Below are 16,894 nucleotides of genomic sequence, written 5' to 3' on the forward strand. Positions count from 1 at the left end.
ACTGCAACGGAGATAACGATGAATGAATGAGTAAAGATGCCTTTCACTGCTTTCATTCTCCTCCTATCTTCAATGAGTTTTCTTTTTAAATATTTCTCATGATTTTTGTCCTTTGGGAGTCTTCTACCTCATATATCTGCCCTCCAATGTGGTCAAAGCTTTATTCTCATTATTGGCGTTTTGAGATTATTTTTAGAGGGACAGGTTGACATGGGACATCTTGGGCAACTCGGCAGGCTGGCCCAACTCACTTCAGGCACGCATCGCTGTCCGAACTCCCGAACCGCCGACAGCGACTCCGTCCTGATGGTGCGCCTTTCCCATCCGGGCGCAGCATAGGCCGTCCGGCGCCACAAGTTTTTAAATTACAAAGTTTCCAAGCTTACTACAGACTAGAAACTGGGAACTTCCACTCCAAATCGCCCTTCGAAACTAACATTTCCGAGGCCCCTCGCTCTCCCTTCTCTCTTCTGCTTCCCCTGTATAAAACTTGCTGATCTTCTGTGGTTTTGCTCTCGGCCGCCTGGGGAAAAGGAAACCGTATCCGGCAATTGGTAGGTGGGCTCTCGTTCGAGCTTTTTCGAACGAATGCTCGATCGAGGGACGGGTTCGCGCTTTCTTTTGATGGATGTTGGTGCTGTCACGTCTCACAGATTGTAGTCGGGAATTTTCCTGGGCTTTGATTCCACAATGCCGGCTCCGGGGTTTTCGCCAAAGGAGAAGAAGAATGACATCCCGAAGCAGCAGCAGCAGCGCAGGGATCCGTACGAGGTTCTCGGTGTCTCCAAGCATGCCTCCGATCAAGAAATCAAGACCGCTTACCGCAAAATGGCTTTGAAGTGCGTTTTCATTTTTTAAAATTTCAAAATCTTTTGACTGATGGTATTTTGGCCCTTCTTCGTTTATTTAGGGTTATCTTATACATGTTTCGTTGTCCCTCTGTCTGGTATTGGGAGTCGTTTCGATGGCCTGAAAATATGTTTATGTCTTATCCTTTTCCAAGTTGTTGGGGCTGCTGGTTTGATGGGTTTGCGAGCCGTTCAGTTATTCTTGGTGCTTGTGATGCTACCTGCAGTTGCATGAAGGGTATTCTTTGTCATTTCCTTGTCATCGAGATATTCTTTCGTAAGATGTTTTCAACTTTGTTTCCTACGGTTATATAAAGTTTCCGACGTGGTTATTTTGGTGATGATAATGAAATCAGGATCATTTTCTGTCTTATCCAATTATATTCCTTTATTATTATTATTTTTTTTATTTTTTAATTGTCTCTGAGTTACGAAGATTGTTTTCCTAGTTCGAGGAATCCATGAAGGAATCTTGTTCTGTAGCTCAAGCTCTTAGGCCTGCAATATCTGACTGAAATTTAACGTAGATTCAACATAGCTTATCATCTGTTTACTTTGTCCCACTGGTTTGCTTTCGTGGATAAGGTGTTGGAGGAATTTTGTTGGTAGCTTGCCCAAACATACATTCTGTAAGCTTCTCACTTTTGTTTTATATTGAGTATTTGCACTCCATGCTTCACTCAAGACTAAGTAGCTCTGTGTTTTTGAGAGCCTTTCTGCTCAAGCTGTTCTTTTGAGGCTTGATAGCAAATAATTTGCTCCTTTGATATCCCTAATATTCGATGCTCGTCTTGTACTTTTAATCCCTCTAAATTCCTTGGTTCATTTCATACATAATTTATCTCCCCAACATTTGCTCTCATTGATTTATTATGATTATGTAGACCTGCTTTCTCTATTGCTTTTGAACATTCCTCTATTATTTCCTTCTTTTTATTGAAACTTCTCTTGAATCAATAATGCCAGGTATCATCCAGATAAAAATGCAAATGATCCCAAGGCAGCTGAGATATTCAAAGAGGGCACATTTTCTTATAATATATTGTCTGATCCAGATAAAAGACGCCAATATGATGCATATGGCTTCGAGGTAAATATATTTTTTTGAAGATTTTGTCAGTTGAGTTTTTTTTCTTTTTTTTTTCTTTTTTGAGGCAAGTTATTTGATGAAGGTAAGACCTGCTGCTGTGTGTAATGTGAAAATGTAACTTGTCCATGCAGTAACTCAATGACATTTACTTCTAATAATCATTCAAAGAGCCTGTGAGGAATTAAAAGTTAAGAATAGGTTTTTTGTATTTTTAACTTTATGGTCTTGCACTTATCTTGTCTGTCATCAATTTGAATCACATAATTTTGTGAGGTTCTTGTTTGTTGTATTAGTCAAATACTTTCTCTCAAATGAAGACTTCTACGTTCGCCAAGTCATTATAGAAGTGTTTTTTCTCCCCAGGCGGTTGAATCTGAAAGCCAAGAATTAGAGCTGGACCTTTCAAGTCTGGGAGCTGTAAACACCATGTTTGCGGCCCTTTTTAGGTGAGATTGTGCTTAATGAATTCATTTTTGTGTTGACCATTCTCAGTTTACCATTATGGTCTGCCAATGGGTGATCAATAACATATCTTGGGTGACAAGTATTGGATCTAAAGGTTCTGGTACAGTCTCTATTGCTCATATCAGCTGATACAGAGTATAGAAATTGGGATATTTATTGAACTTTTAGGCACAGGTGCTGCTAAGTTAACCACTGTGATTCCTGGCCATGAAATACTATTATATATTCTATTTATCTTTTATATGGCAGTAAACTTGGCGTGCCAATCAAGACAACGGTGTCGGCCACTGTTTTGGAGGAGGCTCTAAATGGATTGGTGACTATTCGGCCACTTCAGTTGGGACTACCTTTATCCAAAAAGGTTTCCTATAATTGATCCTTTCTCTCTATTTCAAGTTGTTTTTTTTTTTTTTTTTTTTGTATTTGATGACTGTATTCTTCTATATTTTATTCAGGTAGAGAAACAATCTGCTCATTTCTATTCTGTAACAATAACAGAAGAAGAAGCACAGACTGGATTGGTTTGTCGAGTGCAATCTATGGACAAAAGCAAATTCAAGGTTTGTTCAAAGTAATATGCAGTGTCTCCCTTTACAGTACAATATCTGATACCAGTGATCGGCTTTATGTGTTACTTCAGTTCTTTTTGATTCTTAATGATATGTTTGGTTCTGATCTGATCAGACTGCGGAAAATTACAAAAATTCTGAACTTCTGTTCATTTAATTTATTTCTTTATTTTTAAAATTTTTTATAACCGTTGTCATTTTCTATCTGGCTGAAATTTTTTAATCGAACATTGTCTATGTTTTAACTTGGTTGATATGAGTATGATCCCTTCAATTTTTTTTTAACATAAAATGCATTTGAGATCCCTTAAGTTTGTTGTACTGTGCAATTCAATGTTGTGAAGCTTCTTACTTAAAAGCTATATTACCTGCCTATCAATTATCTAACATAGTTTTAAATTTTCCATTATGTGACTGGAATTATACTAATATCTGTCAGGTTTTGGACATGGGGGAAAGAAATCAGATGTAGACCGATCCTCACTATGGTCTTTGGTTGTGTGTTTCTTCCATTCATGGCTTCTTGGTTTCAAATTTGGCATTGTAGTTGTTTACTTTGTGTCTGATTGACACTATCCTGCTAGTGGCTCAATATCTATTTCATTCTTAAAGTCATCACTTAGATTTCATCTCCCCCTTTTGAATTCTTCTCACATTCACAGGCTTCTTTGTGTCTGTAGTAAATAAAAGTTTCTGAAATCTCCAAACTCTGGCTTCTTTATGTCTGTGATAAGTCAAAATCTTTGACTTCTCAAAACACATAATCCTCTAGAATACCGATGCATCTGCGGGAATTACTGGACAAGACTTTGTACTCTAAGTAGACTAGTTATGATGGGTTATCAATGGCTTCAAATACTGAAAGGTGTGAGAGATCTTTTTTAGGTGGTATTTTGGAATCTTCTTGGGTCTTTCTATCTCTCTTTTGATCATATAAGTGTGCTATTGTAGGTTGATAAGATTATTGTGATGCTAATAATGTATGATTGTCGTAATAGTAAGCTGCTCATATCATTCAAATATATATATATATATATATATATATATATATACTGCTACCAATTGGAAAACTTATTAAAGTATCAGTGTAATCTGAATTTATTGGTTTTCAATTTACAAAAAAATGGGTAAATGATGATTCTTTATATCTATTTTGTTCAAGATGTATCTATTGTTTGGATCTAGAAAGATGTATTAATCTTTTTCAAAAAAAGGATATATTAATCAGTCAAGAGGTTTTTATGACATATTTCTTTTTGTGCCATTGCATTTATTGCCCTTGCTTGTACCCATTGGTTAAACTAATCACTTTACATATAAACTAATGGGTCCCTGATGCTTGTTAAACTCGTGTCCACTACATCTGTTGCTCTTGATTGCTTCAGCATTGAGGTGTGGATCAATTCAAAAATTAAGAAATTATGTATCAGTGTTGCCTTTTGTGCTTACAAACATGTTTCTTTAAGTACTACTAATCATTGTAATTTAATATAAATGTACCATCAAGATCCTGTTGGATACTCTCTTCAGTTTCTTTTTAAAAGATACTTTCAAAGATACTGGTTGTCATTGATCAAGTGTAAATAATAAATTTTTTTTGAAAAGGTAGTGTAAATAATAATTATAACATGTTTTATGTAAATGACATCTAAAATTATGTGAGGTCTGCACCACCATCAGAAGGCTCTGTTCTTGGGTGTAAACAATATTACAACTGATCTCAGTGCATTTCAAAATGCTGATAGCGAAAATAAATATTCATTTCCCATTTAATGATTGAATTATGACTGACAAGAAATAACAGGATTCTGGAGGTTTCTTGAGAGTTCACATTATCTGCAATAACTGTCCTCTCTTCTTCTGGAGGAATGTCTAACACCAGTCATACCTTCTGTTTGAGTCACTTATATAGAGTAGCAACGTTTGTTGTGTATTTTGTGGTTGTTGTAATGTAGGTCTCTAATGTGTTTGATCCATTTGCAGCTATTGTACTTTGAGCTGGAAGAGAATGGCGGGCTGAGCCTTGCATTACAGGTACACTTGCTCTTCAATGTCTCTTGGACATAGGAAACATGTAGGAATTTTTAAGAAATATCTTTTGTTAATTTTGTGCTGTTGGTGGTTTGTTTTTTTTTTTTTTTTTTCGGGGAATTTGGCCTACCTTTTTCTGCAATTCTTATAATAGTATGAACAAGTTACGTTAGTGTTTATACTTGTTTGTGGCTGACATGTCCGCATGCACTTAGCTGCAGTTTTAGTGTCTATTTTACTTGATTAAAATCTTTATTTATGTTCTTGTTCAGATTTTCTAGGTGATTTTTTTTCCTTTTCATCTGTAAAGCAGGATTTGAAGAGTGTGAATTGTATAGCTCCACTCTCTCTCTCACTGGTACATGTGCACACACACACAGTGTAATCAAATGGAACTTGTTAGACTGCTGATATGTATAAATCAACACTCATTTGCAGGAGGACAGTACTAAAACGGGAAAGTTTACTTCCTCTGGGATGTATTTTCTTTGTTTTCCAGTTTATAGATTGGATCAAACAGTAAATTCGGTAAGCCTGAGTTCTTTATTTACAATATCCAGTAAGTGTATCATTTTTGTGCTCTGTCCCTCATAGTTTGAGTTGGTGTATCCAGATTGCAGCTGCTAAGGATCCTGATACAGCATTTTTCAAAAAATTGGATGGATTTCAACCATGTGAAATAACTGAGTTGAAAGGAGGCACCCATATCTTTGCTGTTTATGGTCAGTTTCTGCCTTGTAAAGGTGTTTGCTTGATGAGAAGTATTGTTTGTTCATTTTGGTTAGTGTTTGAATTGCAGGTGACAATTTCTTCAAAAGTGCAAACTACACCATAGAAGCTCTATGTGCTGCACCTTTTCAAGAAGAAAAGGAAAAGCTTAGGGCTGTTGAAGAACAGATTCTCAGTAAAAGGGTGGAACTATCGAAATTTGAGACTGAATATAGAGAGGTATATTTTATTCATCTTGTGCATGTTCTCAAAGAATTATTTGCTTCCAGTTCTGTTTCATTTAACTTTTTGACAGGTCTTGGCGCAATTCACAGAAATGACAAGTAGATACGCACATGAAATGCAGGCTGTAAGTATGGAAAATTTGTCTATATTTATCTGATTTTTAAATGATTATGTGCTCCAGGGCATTGAACTATTTGACGTGTTGGTCTTTGTTGACTATTAGATAGATGGGCTTCTCAAGGAAAGAGATGTGATTCATGCTTCATATTCAACTACACCTTTTAAACGAAGTTCAAGCAAAAGCAAGATCAGATCTTCCTTCAAGGAGTTGAAGGGGGAGGAAGAACGCCCCAGAAGGGAGAAGAAACCTGCAACAAGGGAGAGACTGAAGAAAAAGAAATGGTATAATATCCACTTGAAAGTGGACAAGAAGAAGCCTTGTTGAAATGGTGAGACAATTTTCCGGCACCATTTTCTATGTTTTTTTTCATCCTATTGTATTATTGAATTTGTGTAACTCGAGTCGGCATTGAAGTTTCTAAATTTTGTAGGCTCTAATGTTTCTTGGGTTGATGGCAGAAAACTTGAAACAAGAGTTGGAGCTGTGGGTGATGCAATCATCCTATGTATTTGTACCTGTTAATATTCTTCTTTCTTGGTAGGGCTTCCATGTATAACGGAAGAAATATTGAATGTTTGGTCTGGGTTAGGCCTTCTCCAGCTTTTGGGCAAGGGGATGGGAGATGAGAGTAGGGCTTTGAAACTCTCCTGTAAAGGATGATAATCCGTTGTATTGATATATTCTTTCCTCAGCTTCTAACACTGCATTTTGTTTTATTGCATACCATCTGGCTCAGTTGTGAATGCTGCTATTACTATTCGACTCCACCCAACTTCTTGCTTTATTGACTCGATGAAGCGAAGACACGGCACTGGCCCAGAAAAGCAAGTGAGCTGTCCTGTGAAGCAAGAGTACTAATAAGATGCCTTGACTTTGACTAGCGAGCACTCTCGCTGGCGCACTGTTAGCGGTAATTCGGTGTCGTCTCGGGGTTCCCAGTTACGAAAATTCTTTAAAAAGTGGGAGTGGAGAGGCTCCTAGTTGTTGTTCGATGTAAGAGCTACAGAAGAGGAAACATAAACTCATCCACACAATATTCTACTATGAATTTGTGCTGGGTTTATATTTAAAAACTTATTTCCTTTTTTTTTCTGGGATAGAGGGTAGTCTTGTCATTTGCATAATTGGGTGATGGGTTTCTATAGATAGACCTCTACATAGGTGACTGAGTTTCGGTGGAATATCAGGATTGCTTGTTAGCTTCCTTATTCTTTGGAACGATTTTTTTTAAAATTTTTAATTCTATGTTGAATCAACTTTTTGAGGACATTTATTGTTGTCTTCTCTTCTCTTGAATGATTTTCATTTTATGCATATTCGTTATCATTTGTTTTCTCATAGTTATGGCATAATTTTGTCTTAAAAGGAAGTATGGTTTTAATCTATTAAGAGAAATTGGAAAGCTTGGGTATTGTGAAGTTACGTCCAAGGTCCATCCCAAGATAACTAGCCAACTTAGGAAACCTTTTTCCCAACTAATAAACTCAAGATCTTTGCATTCACTCATTGATGTGAGAGTATTCCTTAATACTCCCCCTCATATGTAGGCCCTTTTTTTTGTGGCTCTACATGTAGATAGTTTGGGTAGATATTCACAAATGAGTACCTGCTCTAATCCTATGTGAAGTTAAAATGACTAGCCAACTTAGGAAGCCTTTTTTCCAACTAATAAACTCAAGATCTTTGCACTCACTCATCTATGTGGGACTATTCCTTAACACTCCCCCTAACATGTAAACCCTCTTTTTGTGGCTCTACATGTAGATAATTTGGGAAGAGGTCCACAAATGAGTACCTGCTTTAATACCATGCGAAGTTGGGTCTAAGACCCATCTTTAAATGACTAGCCAACTTAGGAAGCCTCTTTCCCAACTAATAAACTCAAGATTTTTGTACTCACTAATCCATGTGGGACTATTCCTTAACAGGTGTAAACTAGCCAATACACCCATGGAACCCAATGTTAATCTATGCGTTGAATCAAGTGATAGTGTTGACATATTCCAACGATTAGTTGAAAAAATGATCTATCTCACGGTTATGAGACTAAATATCTCTAATTTTGTAAGTGTCATCAATCAATGTATGCATCAACCTCGATAGGCTAATTGGATGGCATTGGAGAGGATTCTACAGTATTTAAAGAAAAATCTCTTAAGTCAAGGATTGTTATATAAATGTCATGATATCTAAGGTTTTGTAGGTATTTAATGAGGAACTTAGAGAAGAACCCAGCATTTTTTGAAACAACTCATATTCTTCATCAGTAAAATTTTTCTTTTCAGCTGATTTTGTGGGTTGATTCTCCTTTGTATCACCTAACAAGGCTTGATTAACCTTTGTCAAGTCTGAGTTGTTGTTGGCATTATATAGCCCATTCGTGGCAACATTATGTATGATTGATCATGCTTGACCCGATGATAGATCATGCTTTATAAGTTATACTAAATTGCACTTTGGACGATCAATCAAGCTCGTGTAGGTTGATTGATCAAGTAATATGCCAATATTTTTTTAACAATTAAGCATGATCTAAGGGATTTACCCGTTATAAAATAGGTAAAACATGGTTTTCGAATATTCCATGCCCTAAATCTCCATGACATATCAAGAATCTGAGTTTGGTTGGCTATCTACTTATATAGTTAGAGTTCTTGGGATTTTCTATTTGACTTTGACTTTAGGTCTTCAAGTCTCCAAACTTCTTATTTGTATAAAATTTTCTTCTCAACATTAATCTTCAATTATTGTTGTTTTGGGTCTTGACTTAACAACTTGATTGATGATCCTTTTGTCATAGACCTCATAATATTTGTGTTGAAAAGTTAAAACATGTCTAAAATACAATAATAACACTGTTAGGGGTAGGGGGGGTTAGTCTACAAACATAAAATTTGAAGTTCATCTTCATCTTCATGCATCTACATGAATTTCATCTTCAAAATGGGTGTTAGTGTGGACGAGTTTATGTCCACTAGAAAACAATTTCCAGTGTTAGTGCCCCCAAATGAGAAAACACAGAAAATAAGAGAATTAGTAATTTGTAAAGTATACTTAATTAAAATATAATACTTAAACATTAAATTAGGTAAAATAAATATTATTACTACACGAATAACTAATTTAATATATAACTAAAGTATATTAATATAGTAATTAATTTAATTATATATTATATTAGTTAATGATTACTGTTTATTATACATTAATACAGTAATTACGTGAGTCAATTAACTGTGCACATGATTAATCATAAAAAATAAATAAATAACGTTAAAAATAACATAAATGAATATAATACATTTAGTTATTAATTTATTGATAATATATGGTGTTCTTTAACATAAAAAAGTCATGATTAAACAGGAAAAATCTATCAAATACTAACTTTAACATACTATATATTTTTACATATTATTAATTAAAAATATTTTTCCATTAAATTTAAAACCATTGATTTTATTAATTATAAAAATGAGTTAATTAAACTAAGTGTTTGAGTTAACAATATTTTAATTACCACTATTAAATCACTAATACAATAGAGTAAATAAAAAATAAATATGATTAATAAATAAAAAAGTATTATATTAATAACATGAGATGGATTTTTTACATGGTATTAATTAATAATATATTTTGAAAAAATTAAAAATAATTAATTAATCAAATGCATACTTTAACTATATTTTATTTACCAGAGACTTAAATATGAAGTTTAATATAGTAATAAAATTTAACAAAAATATTAAATAAATACATATACAAGTTATTAATAACCTAAAAGAAAGATTATTCAAATAACGAGTTCGTGCCTTTAATATTAAAATCATCAAGTTACAAGTTTAGTACATATGAGCGACACATGTTCTAAAGTAATAAGATACAACCATCATTTATCGTTTCACATGGAAGTCAATATGGCATCTCAAAATTGTGCAGCTCTTGTAGATTCTAATGCACGCTGCCTCCGGAAGCTTGTTACTTGGCTACCCTCATCCTCAAGACCATCGCAATCGTCGCTGTTTGTATCATCCATTACACCTAATTGGACCGCATCACCTCCTCCACCGAGCTCGCCACCCGAATCATCATCTTCATCTTCAAATATATCATCATAATCCTCTCCACGTATATAATTGTGCAATATGTAACAAGCAAATACAATTTTTGTCTGGATCTTAAAAGAAAATGGTGGAGCGCCTTTCAACATTTAAAATCGAGCTTTTAAAGCACCAAAAGTTCGCTCAATAATATTCTGCAAAGATGAGTGTCTTCGGTTGAATAATTCTTTTTTCATTTCTAGGAATATTATCTCCAAATTCTTGTAGATGATACTGAGTTCCTCGATATGCAGCCAAAAATCCCGGAAGATTTGCATAACTAACATCGACTAGATAATATTTTCTTATAATAGAACTAATATTTCACATAAAATAATTGAAGATAAAATAGATAAAAAATGACTGCATAAAAATATATTACTTACATTTAGGTACAAAGATTTTATCTCGATGAGTCAATGCGTCCTTCAGTACACGAGAATCAGCTATTGTTCCCTTCCATCGAGCAAGTGCAAAAGTGAATTGCATGTCAAATGAACATGCTGCCATATTTTGTGAGAGATAGCCTTTTCTATTCCAGAACCTTGGTTGATCTTCAAGTGGAATGTTCGCTTTAATATGAGTTCTATCAATAGCTCCAATATAATCCTAATTATACATTTTAATTAATATTGATTAACTTTGTATATTAATCTAAAATTGTTTAGTTAGAGGAAGTGATGTTACCTTGAAGTACAGATAAAACATTGAACTGGTTAAAATCTTCGAGTGTGTGCATTCCGAAGGCTGTTTGACGTAATCAGAGTGAAGTTTGAGGATTGCATCCAACACCTTGTTAAAATACCTACTTATGGTCCAGTTTGATCTATCAAACATCTCTGCTGTGACACTATAAGATTGTTGTTGACCAACAGTTTGTAGGAAATATGCAAGTTATTCTTCAACTGAGATGGTCTTTGTGGTTGATAAAAACCCTCTATTAGTAAGTATCTCTGCCAATTTGTGAAATACCATTTGATTCATCTTGTAAACTTTCAAAATTTAACTAGTGATTTGTTTAGTGCATTTTGCAAATACAATGGACCATTCATCCCACAAGAACGTGATACACATTTATTGCAATGGTAGAGATAGTATCTTCCCATGGCGATAAACAAAGTTGTGAATGCAAACATAGTTTCAATCTTTTCTTCGTTTGTCATAATGTCCATGGAAATTTACAAATTTAATGTAAAAGTTATAAACACAAATAAATATCAATCTTCAATCATAACCTATTTGCAATCACACCTATACACAACCATAACCTATTTGCAATCATAACTATACACAACCTTATTCATCCACATTCCCACATTCTACCTTCAATCACATCTCTACGCAACCATATCCATGTCCACATCCATACTCATCCACCATATTCATCTATACAATATATTAACACAACAACATATAAAATAAAAATATTAACCATACTAATAATTCTTGCAACGCCATAATTCAAACATCATACCTAATACGTAACAATATTCCAAAAGAAAATAATGTATTTAAAACACATTATAATTAGTTTGTCGCACAATATTTAAGCCATTCGACCCGCTCTTCCACTGTCATCTCCGTAAAATACTCCTTACTTGGCATATCCAACCATAAAGGAGCACGAAACTTCAAGTCTGCAGACAGGTCCGAGATTTCCTTGAGGGCTTTGACCCAATCTACCTCTTTAGGCTTTATGACATCCTTAAATGTATGAGCCATTCGATCCATTGCATCGATGAATTTACTAGTGTCATCACCGAACACTTCACTTCTCTTACACTTCACTTCTCTTTCTACGACGACTTGAAGATGACCAAATACTTCTTTGAGATCGATTAGCTGTCGACTCATTCCTGCTAAATAATGGCGGTGGAGTATCCCTAACTATATCAACATCTTCGGGCTCATCCATCGGGACATGTTCTGACTCACGGATGAGTTCATCGCCCTGCTCTACAAAGGTTACACCTCTTGACCCCATGGCTATTGTGTTTCCCAGCACCACAGCTAATTTGTCGTACAGAGGGCAGCCTTCACATCTACACTTCTCAGCATCTCTATGTTCCTACAAGAATAAAACATCCTTTAGACGTCTTGGAATAGAGTTATACTAACGAGGAAAACATAAAAAATATTTTATAGATCATCGTGATTTACTGACCTTTATGAAGTCAAGCCATACAGAATTACATGCAGTAACTCGTTGTGTGGTTGCATCCCAACCGAACCCACTAGTATTGATACAGCTCGTCACCATTTGGTATGTTTTCTTCCATGATCTTGTTCGATTATTCAGCTACTCAACAACTTTTTTATTGACTGCATCTTCATTGAACTTATAAACATAGTCCATATATACCTCAAGCTTCCAAACCCCATTAGGCAACTTGTTCCCAATATTGACCTGCTTGACCAAGAGATCAAGCATTTTGTTGTCATCTTTGAAGGTCCAAATGTCATATGGTCGAATAGTTGGTTGTCTTTTTACAGCCATGCATAATCTAAATCCGAGATGGTCCTCACAGAAAACACTTTATCAGACAACCTTTACCCATCACAGAAACACAAACCATAAAAAATAGAATACATGTGGTGGATATGTATAACACCCGAATCTCCTCACCACATGGCAAAAATATTTTATAGCACTACAAAAATTCTCAACAACATTCTAAAACATTTCAAAATTAATCAAACTATTTTCACTACTGCATATGCACTAAACAATGCAAAAACACATACATCAAGTCCAAATTCACCGAACACCCCTGGTAGAGCCCCATATGACTTCACAGTCACTACGAACTGTACCTCGTCAGTAATGGGGGAGGGTTTCGTTGGCTAATGGACTCCCGTGTAGGCGACTCAGCCTTGTTTGAATTGGACTAAAAAACCCCTAATAAAACCTAAACCCTAAACCATCAAACCCTAAAGTCCCTAAACCCTAAACCCTAGACCCCCTAAACCTTAAAAAGCCCTAAACCCTAATTCCATACCCTAAACCCAAAAAACCCTAGACCTTAAAAACCCTAAAAATACCATAAATCCTTAACCATAAACCCTAAACCCTAATTCCAGGTCCCTTAAATACTGAGCACCAAACCCTAAAAATAAACCCTAACCCGTATCAAGAATTTAGACCCTAAATCGTAACCCCAAATCCCACAATTATGCACAAATAACCCCAAATTAGGCACTGAAACTAAAATTAAATCGAATAAACCACTAATTTAATGGAAAAAATAGGGTTTATAGTCATACCTTCTGAAATTTGGGTAAAACCGAAGTCAAAGGGTGAAATCTCAGCCGAATGGGGAAATCGATGACTAATCAAAGTAGAAATTAAGCAATCGATGCCCAAATGTTAAAATCGAAGAAAATCAAAATTGAACGAAATTGGAAGGTATTTTGGGGGAAAAGAGAATAGCGAGAGAGAGAGAGAAGGGAGTGAGAGGCTGAAAGGGAGAAGAGAGGGAGAAGAGAGAGAAGAAAGGGAGGCCGAGAGGGATAAGAGAGAGGGAGAAGCGAGAGAGGGAGACCGGAGAGCAAGTCCGAGAGAAGAGAGGGAGGCACGGAGACGAAAGAGGGGGTGCGGGAGAGAGGACGAACAAAATGAAGAGGAGAAGACCGAGAGACGGAGGCCGAAGAGTGAGTCTGAGAGAAGAGAGGGAGCAGAGATGTCAGGGGCGTAGGGAGACGAGAGGGGGTGCGGGAGAGGGAGAAAAAAATGAAAAAGAGAAGAAAGCGAGAAAAAAAAAAAGTCGAGGGTTTGAACCCCGGCGTTTCCTTCATCCGGATGATTGGCAAAAACGGTTAGAAACCATATTCCATTTTTTATAATGTGGAGATGATGTTCCGTTGCATCTCCAGCATCCAGAAGACATGAAGTCTGGTGCTCCACTAAAGAGTTTATCTCCTGAATTGAGTAATACGACTGATCTTCATCTTCATCTTCAAGTTGACAAACCCCCCTAGTAACATACTTTCAAGTTATTCATTTTATTATCATCAATATTATAGAGGCTAACATGGTTTTAAAATCGATCTAATAAGTTGTTCATTTGTAAGAATGCATTTGATATATCTTGAATGACTAGTTGAAGCACTTTCTTGTATATTACCAAAGAAAAACAAATGAATAGTAGCAATAAATAGTTAAAAGCAGTCTACATATATTAGTTAATAAATATATGAGATTTGAGGAAGGTGTGTCTAGCTGCTTTTAATCAGACTCGACTTTTGAGACCGGAGGGGGGGACCCATCGGGAATATATAGCTGTTACAGAGCTGTTATCCTCGGAAGGCGCATTGGGTCCCACTCACGTGCGACGCCGAACACATTATCGACGGTGGTGATCCTCCAGCCCACGAGCAACCACAAATAATTAGTTTCTAGTGTGTGGAAGAAGGTCATAGTTCATGAATATTTTAATTTATTTTAATTTATAAAATCACCGAAATTGGAAGAAGGCCCACTCTTGCAGCCGGAGATTGCTCCTAATCATGAATTTGCTTTTGAGAAGCGTCCATCCGTGTGGGCCCATTAGAAAGCAATTATCCGTGAGAGAACCTGAGGACCGTCCATCTGTTAGGCAATTACGGAAATGAAGGGTGGTCCTTGACCAGAGAAACTTTCACGAACGGCACGTGTAATGTTTTAATGAATTCCTCCACGTTGGCATCTGCCCGCTCGAAATTAATATTATTATTGAGTTTTTAAAAAACTAATTATGACCAATTATAGGAAAACTGGAATTTTTTTTTTTAAGAAAATAGCCGGAAAATAACAGAAAGGCCCCTTAAACGTCTCTCCTCCGTTGCCCTCCTTTTCCCCCCTTGGGTTCTTTCTTCCTCCACGCCTCCCACATTTTGGCCTCTCTCAGATCTGCTTCCTCTATCTTTCCTTCTTCGGTGCTCTTAACTCTGCAGAGGAAGCAGGTCCTGCTACTTTTTTTTCTTCTTTTTCGTCTTCTTCTTCTTCTTCTTCTCTCTCATCAGTGGAGGGACAATGGCGCCCAGGAGAGCTGCCTCACTCTGTCTTCTCCTGCTCCTCTGTGTCCTCGCCGATGCGCGCCTGTCTCTCGATTACTACAAGGATTCTTGTCCCAATTTGCAGCAAATCGTGCAGGACACGGTCGTCAACAAGCAGATCGCGAACCCTACCACCGCCGGCGCCGCCCTCCGCCTCTTCTTCCACGACTGTTTCGTCGAAGGATGCGATGCTTCCGTTCTGGTTTCCTCCAACCCCAGGAATAAGGCCGAGCGAGATGCCGACATTAATCTATCCCTTCCCGGTGACGGCTTTGATATCGTCATTAGGACCAAGGCTGCACTGGAGCTCGCCTGTCCCGGAGTTGTCTCCTGCGCTGATATCCTCGTCCTCGTTACCCGCAATCTCGTCAAGATGGTCGGCGGCCCCTACTACAATGTCTACTTCGGCCGCAAAGACGGGTTGATTTCCCATGCTGAAAATGCGGAGCGGGAGCTTCCCAAAGCCACCACCCCTCTTTCCGAGATGATTTCCATGTTCACTCAGAAGGGTTTCACCGTCCAGGAGCTCGTCGCGCTCTCCGGTGCTCACACCATCGGCTTCTCCCACTGCAAGGAATTCGCCCCCAGAATCTACAACTACGGCCGGGGCATGTCTCACGATCCTTCCCTCAACCCCCGCTTCGCGGACGCCCTGCGGAACGCCTGCGCCTCCTACAAGGCCGATCCCACAATGTCCGTCTTCAACGACGTCATATCGCCTGGGAAATTCGACAACTCGTACTACCAGAATCTGCCCAGGGGATTGGGGCTTCTCTCCTCCGATTCTATTCTCTACAGAGACGCCAGAACCCGACCGTACGTGGAGCTCTACGCCGCAAATCAGACCGCATTCTTTGAGGCTTTCGGTCATGCCATGGAGAAGCTGAGTTTCTTCGGTATAAAGACCGGAAGGAAGGGAGAGGTACGCTCCAGATGCGACACATTCAATTCTTTATCTTGAAGTGGGAGAAAGTGAGGAAAATTGCAATATATGATTCTTTCTTTTGTCGAATTTCCAACATTGATTCGAAAATGAGATTATAAAATGTATTTCGTCTGTAATTCTATCCGATTGATATATGTTCCTTGATCATCACCGGCGGAGGGTTTGGGTTTTCCGGCTATGCAATGCCAGAGATGCTCTCACTTTTTCGTTTAGCTTTTGATCTGCATCAAAAGGAGGCATGTCTGAGTACTCGTGTTTTTCCTTGTAACTTTACAAATACAGAAGCTGTGGCAGAATCATTTGTTGTAATGCGTGTAATCGTTTAAATAATTACGAGAGGGCACCGGTACATGGTGGTGATTAGAAACCTTTTCTCTCGATTGATTCATGAGCGTCTTCGAGATGGATGCAGTTCTGTCATTTATATGGTGTTTGGTCCAGTGAAGGTTTGAGGTTGCAGGTTTGGTCGCTCTTTTCTTTGCTATCGGCTTTTAATACGTCTCCCTATCGAGAAATCTTCCCTGTCATCTCCTTCCCTGGTTGAATTACCATTTTCATTGGAGAGATGATTTTTTTCATTATTGTTTTAACTTTTTTTTAAAATTTTTTGAAATCGTATGATGTCACCCCAGTTCAACCAGTGGCCAAACCTGATTGAACTAGGTTTGATTGGTCTAGTTCACCCCTCAAAGGTTGGATCCAACACAACTGCAATGGTTAATAGGGATTTTAA

The 16,894-nt window shown here is 37.2% G+C and overlaps 2 protein-coding genes across 3 annotated transcripts; both read left to right on the forward strand.

The window, feature by feature from the left end:
* Nucleotides 1–405: 405 nt before the first annotated feature.
* LOC137940358 (chaperone protein dnaJ 16-like) lies at nt 406–6,801 on the forward strand. Of its 2 annotated transcripts, none has more exons than XM_068785384.1 (12): nt 406–839; nt 1,815–1,938; nt 2,302–2,384; nt 2,653–2,764; nt 2,859–2,963; nt 4,956–5,006; nt 5,442–5,531; nt 5,617–5,725; nt 5,803–5,951; nt 6,028–6,081; nt 6,181–6,406; nt 6,509–6,801. In XM_068785384.1, the coding sequence occupies exons 1-11, from the start codon at nt 691–693 to the stop codon at nt 6,400–6,402; spliced, it is 1,248 nt and encodes a 415-aa protein (XP_068641485.1). In that variant the 5' UTR covers nt 406–690; the 3' UTR covers nt 6,403–6,406; nt 6,509–6,801. The 2 variants fall into 2 exon arrangements, with proteins under 2 accessions (XP_068641485.1, XP_068641484.1); XM_068785383.1 differs by having other exon boundaries at nt 6,537–6,801.
* An 8,207-nt stretch (nt 6,802–15,008) lies between these two features.
* Nucleotides 15,009–16,549, forward strand: LOC137941817 (peroxidase 31-like). The gene has a single exon (XM_068787403.1). It carries the CDS (start codon nt 15,193–15,195, stop codon nt 16,174–16,176), a length of 984 nt encoding a protein of 327 aa, XP_068643504.1. The 5' UTR covers nt 15,009–15,192; the 3' UTR covers nt 16,177–16,549.
* Nucleotides 16,550–16,894: the final 345 nt, after the last annotated feature.

This window comes from Aristolochia californica, unplaced genomic scaffold, assembly GCF_029961685.1.
Source record: "Aristolochia californica isolate CCGP_79_NKW_82.1479 unplaced genomic scaffold, dmAriCali1.0.hap1 SCAF_9, whole genome shotgun sequence".
Lineage (NCBI taxonomy): Eukaryota > Viridiplantae > Streptophyta > Magnoliopsida > Piperales > Aristolochiaceae > Aristolochia > Aristolochia californica.

Bases quoted from the DNA above. Each gene is read 5' to 3' on its own strand.
- LOC137940358 (XM_068785384.1), top strand. From the start codon at position 691: ATGCCGGCTCCGGGGTTTTCGCCAAAGGAGAAGAAGAATGACATCCCG. The intron at 1,939-2,301 runs GTAAATATATTT...TTTTCTCCCCAG, and splicing joins ATGATGCATATGGCTTCGAG to GCGGTTGAATCTGAAAGCCA. The intron at 5,007-5,441 runs GTACACTTGCTC...ACTCATTTGCAG, and splicing joins GGCTGAGCCTTGCATTACAG to GAGGACAGTACTAAAACGGG.
- LOC137941817 (XM_068787403.1), top strand. From the start codon at position 15,193: ATGGCGCCCAGGAGAGCTGCCTCACTCTGTCTTCTCCTGCTCCTCTGT.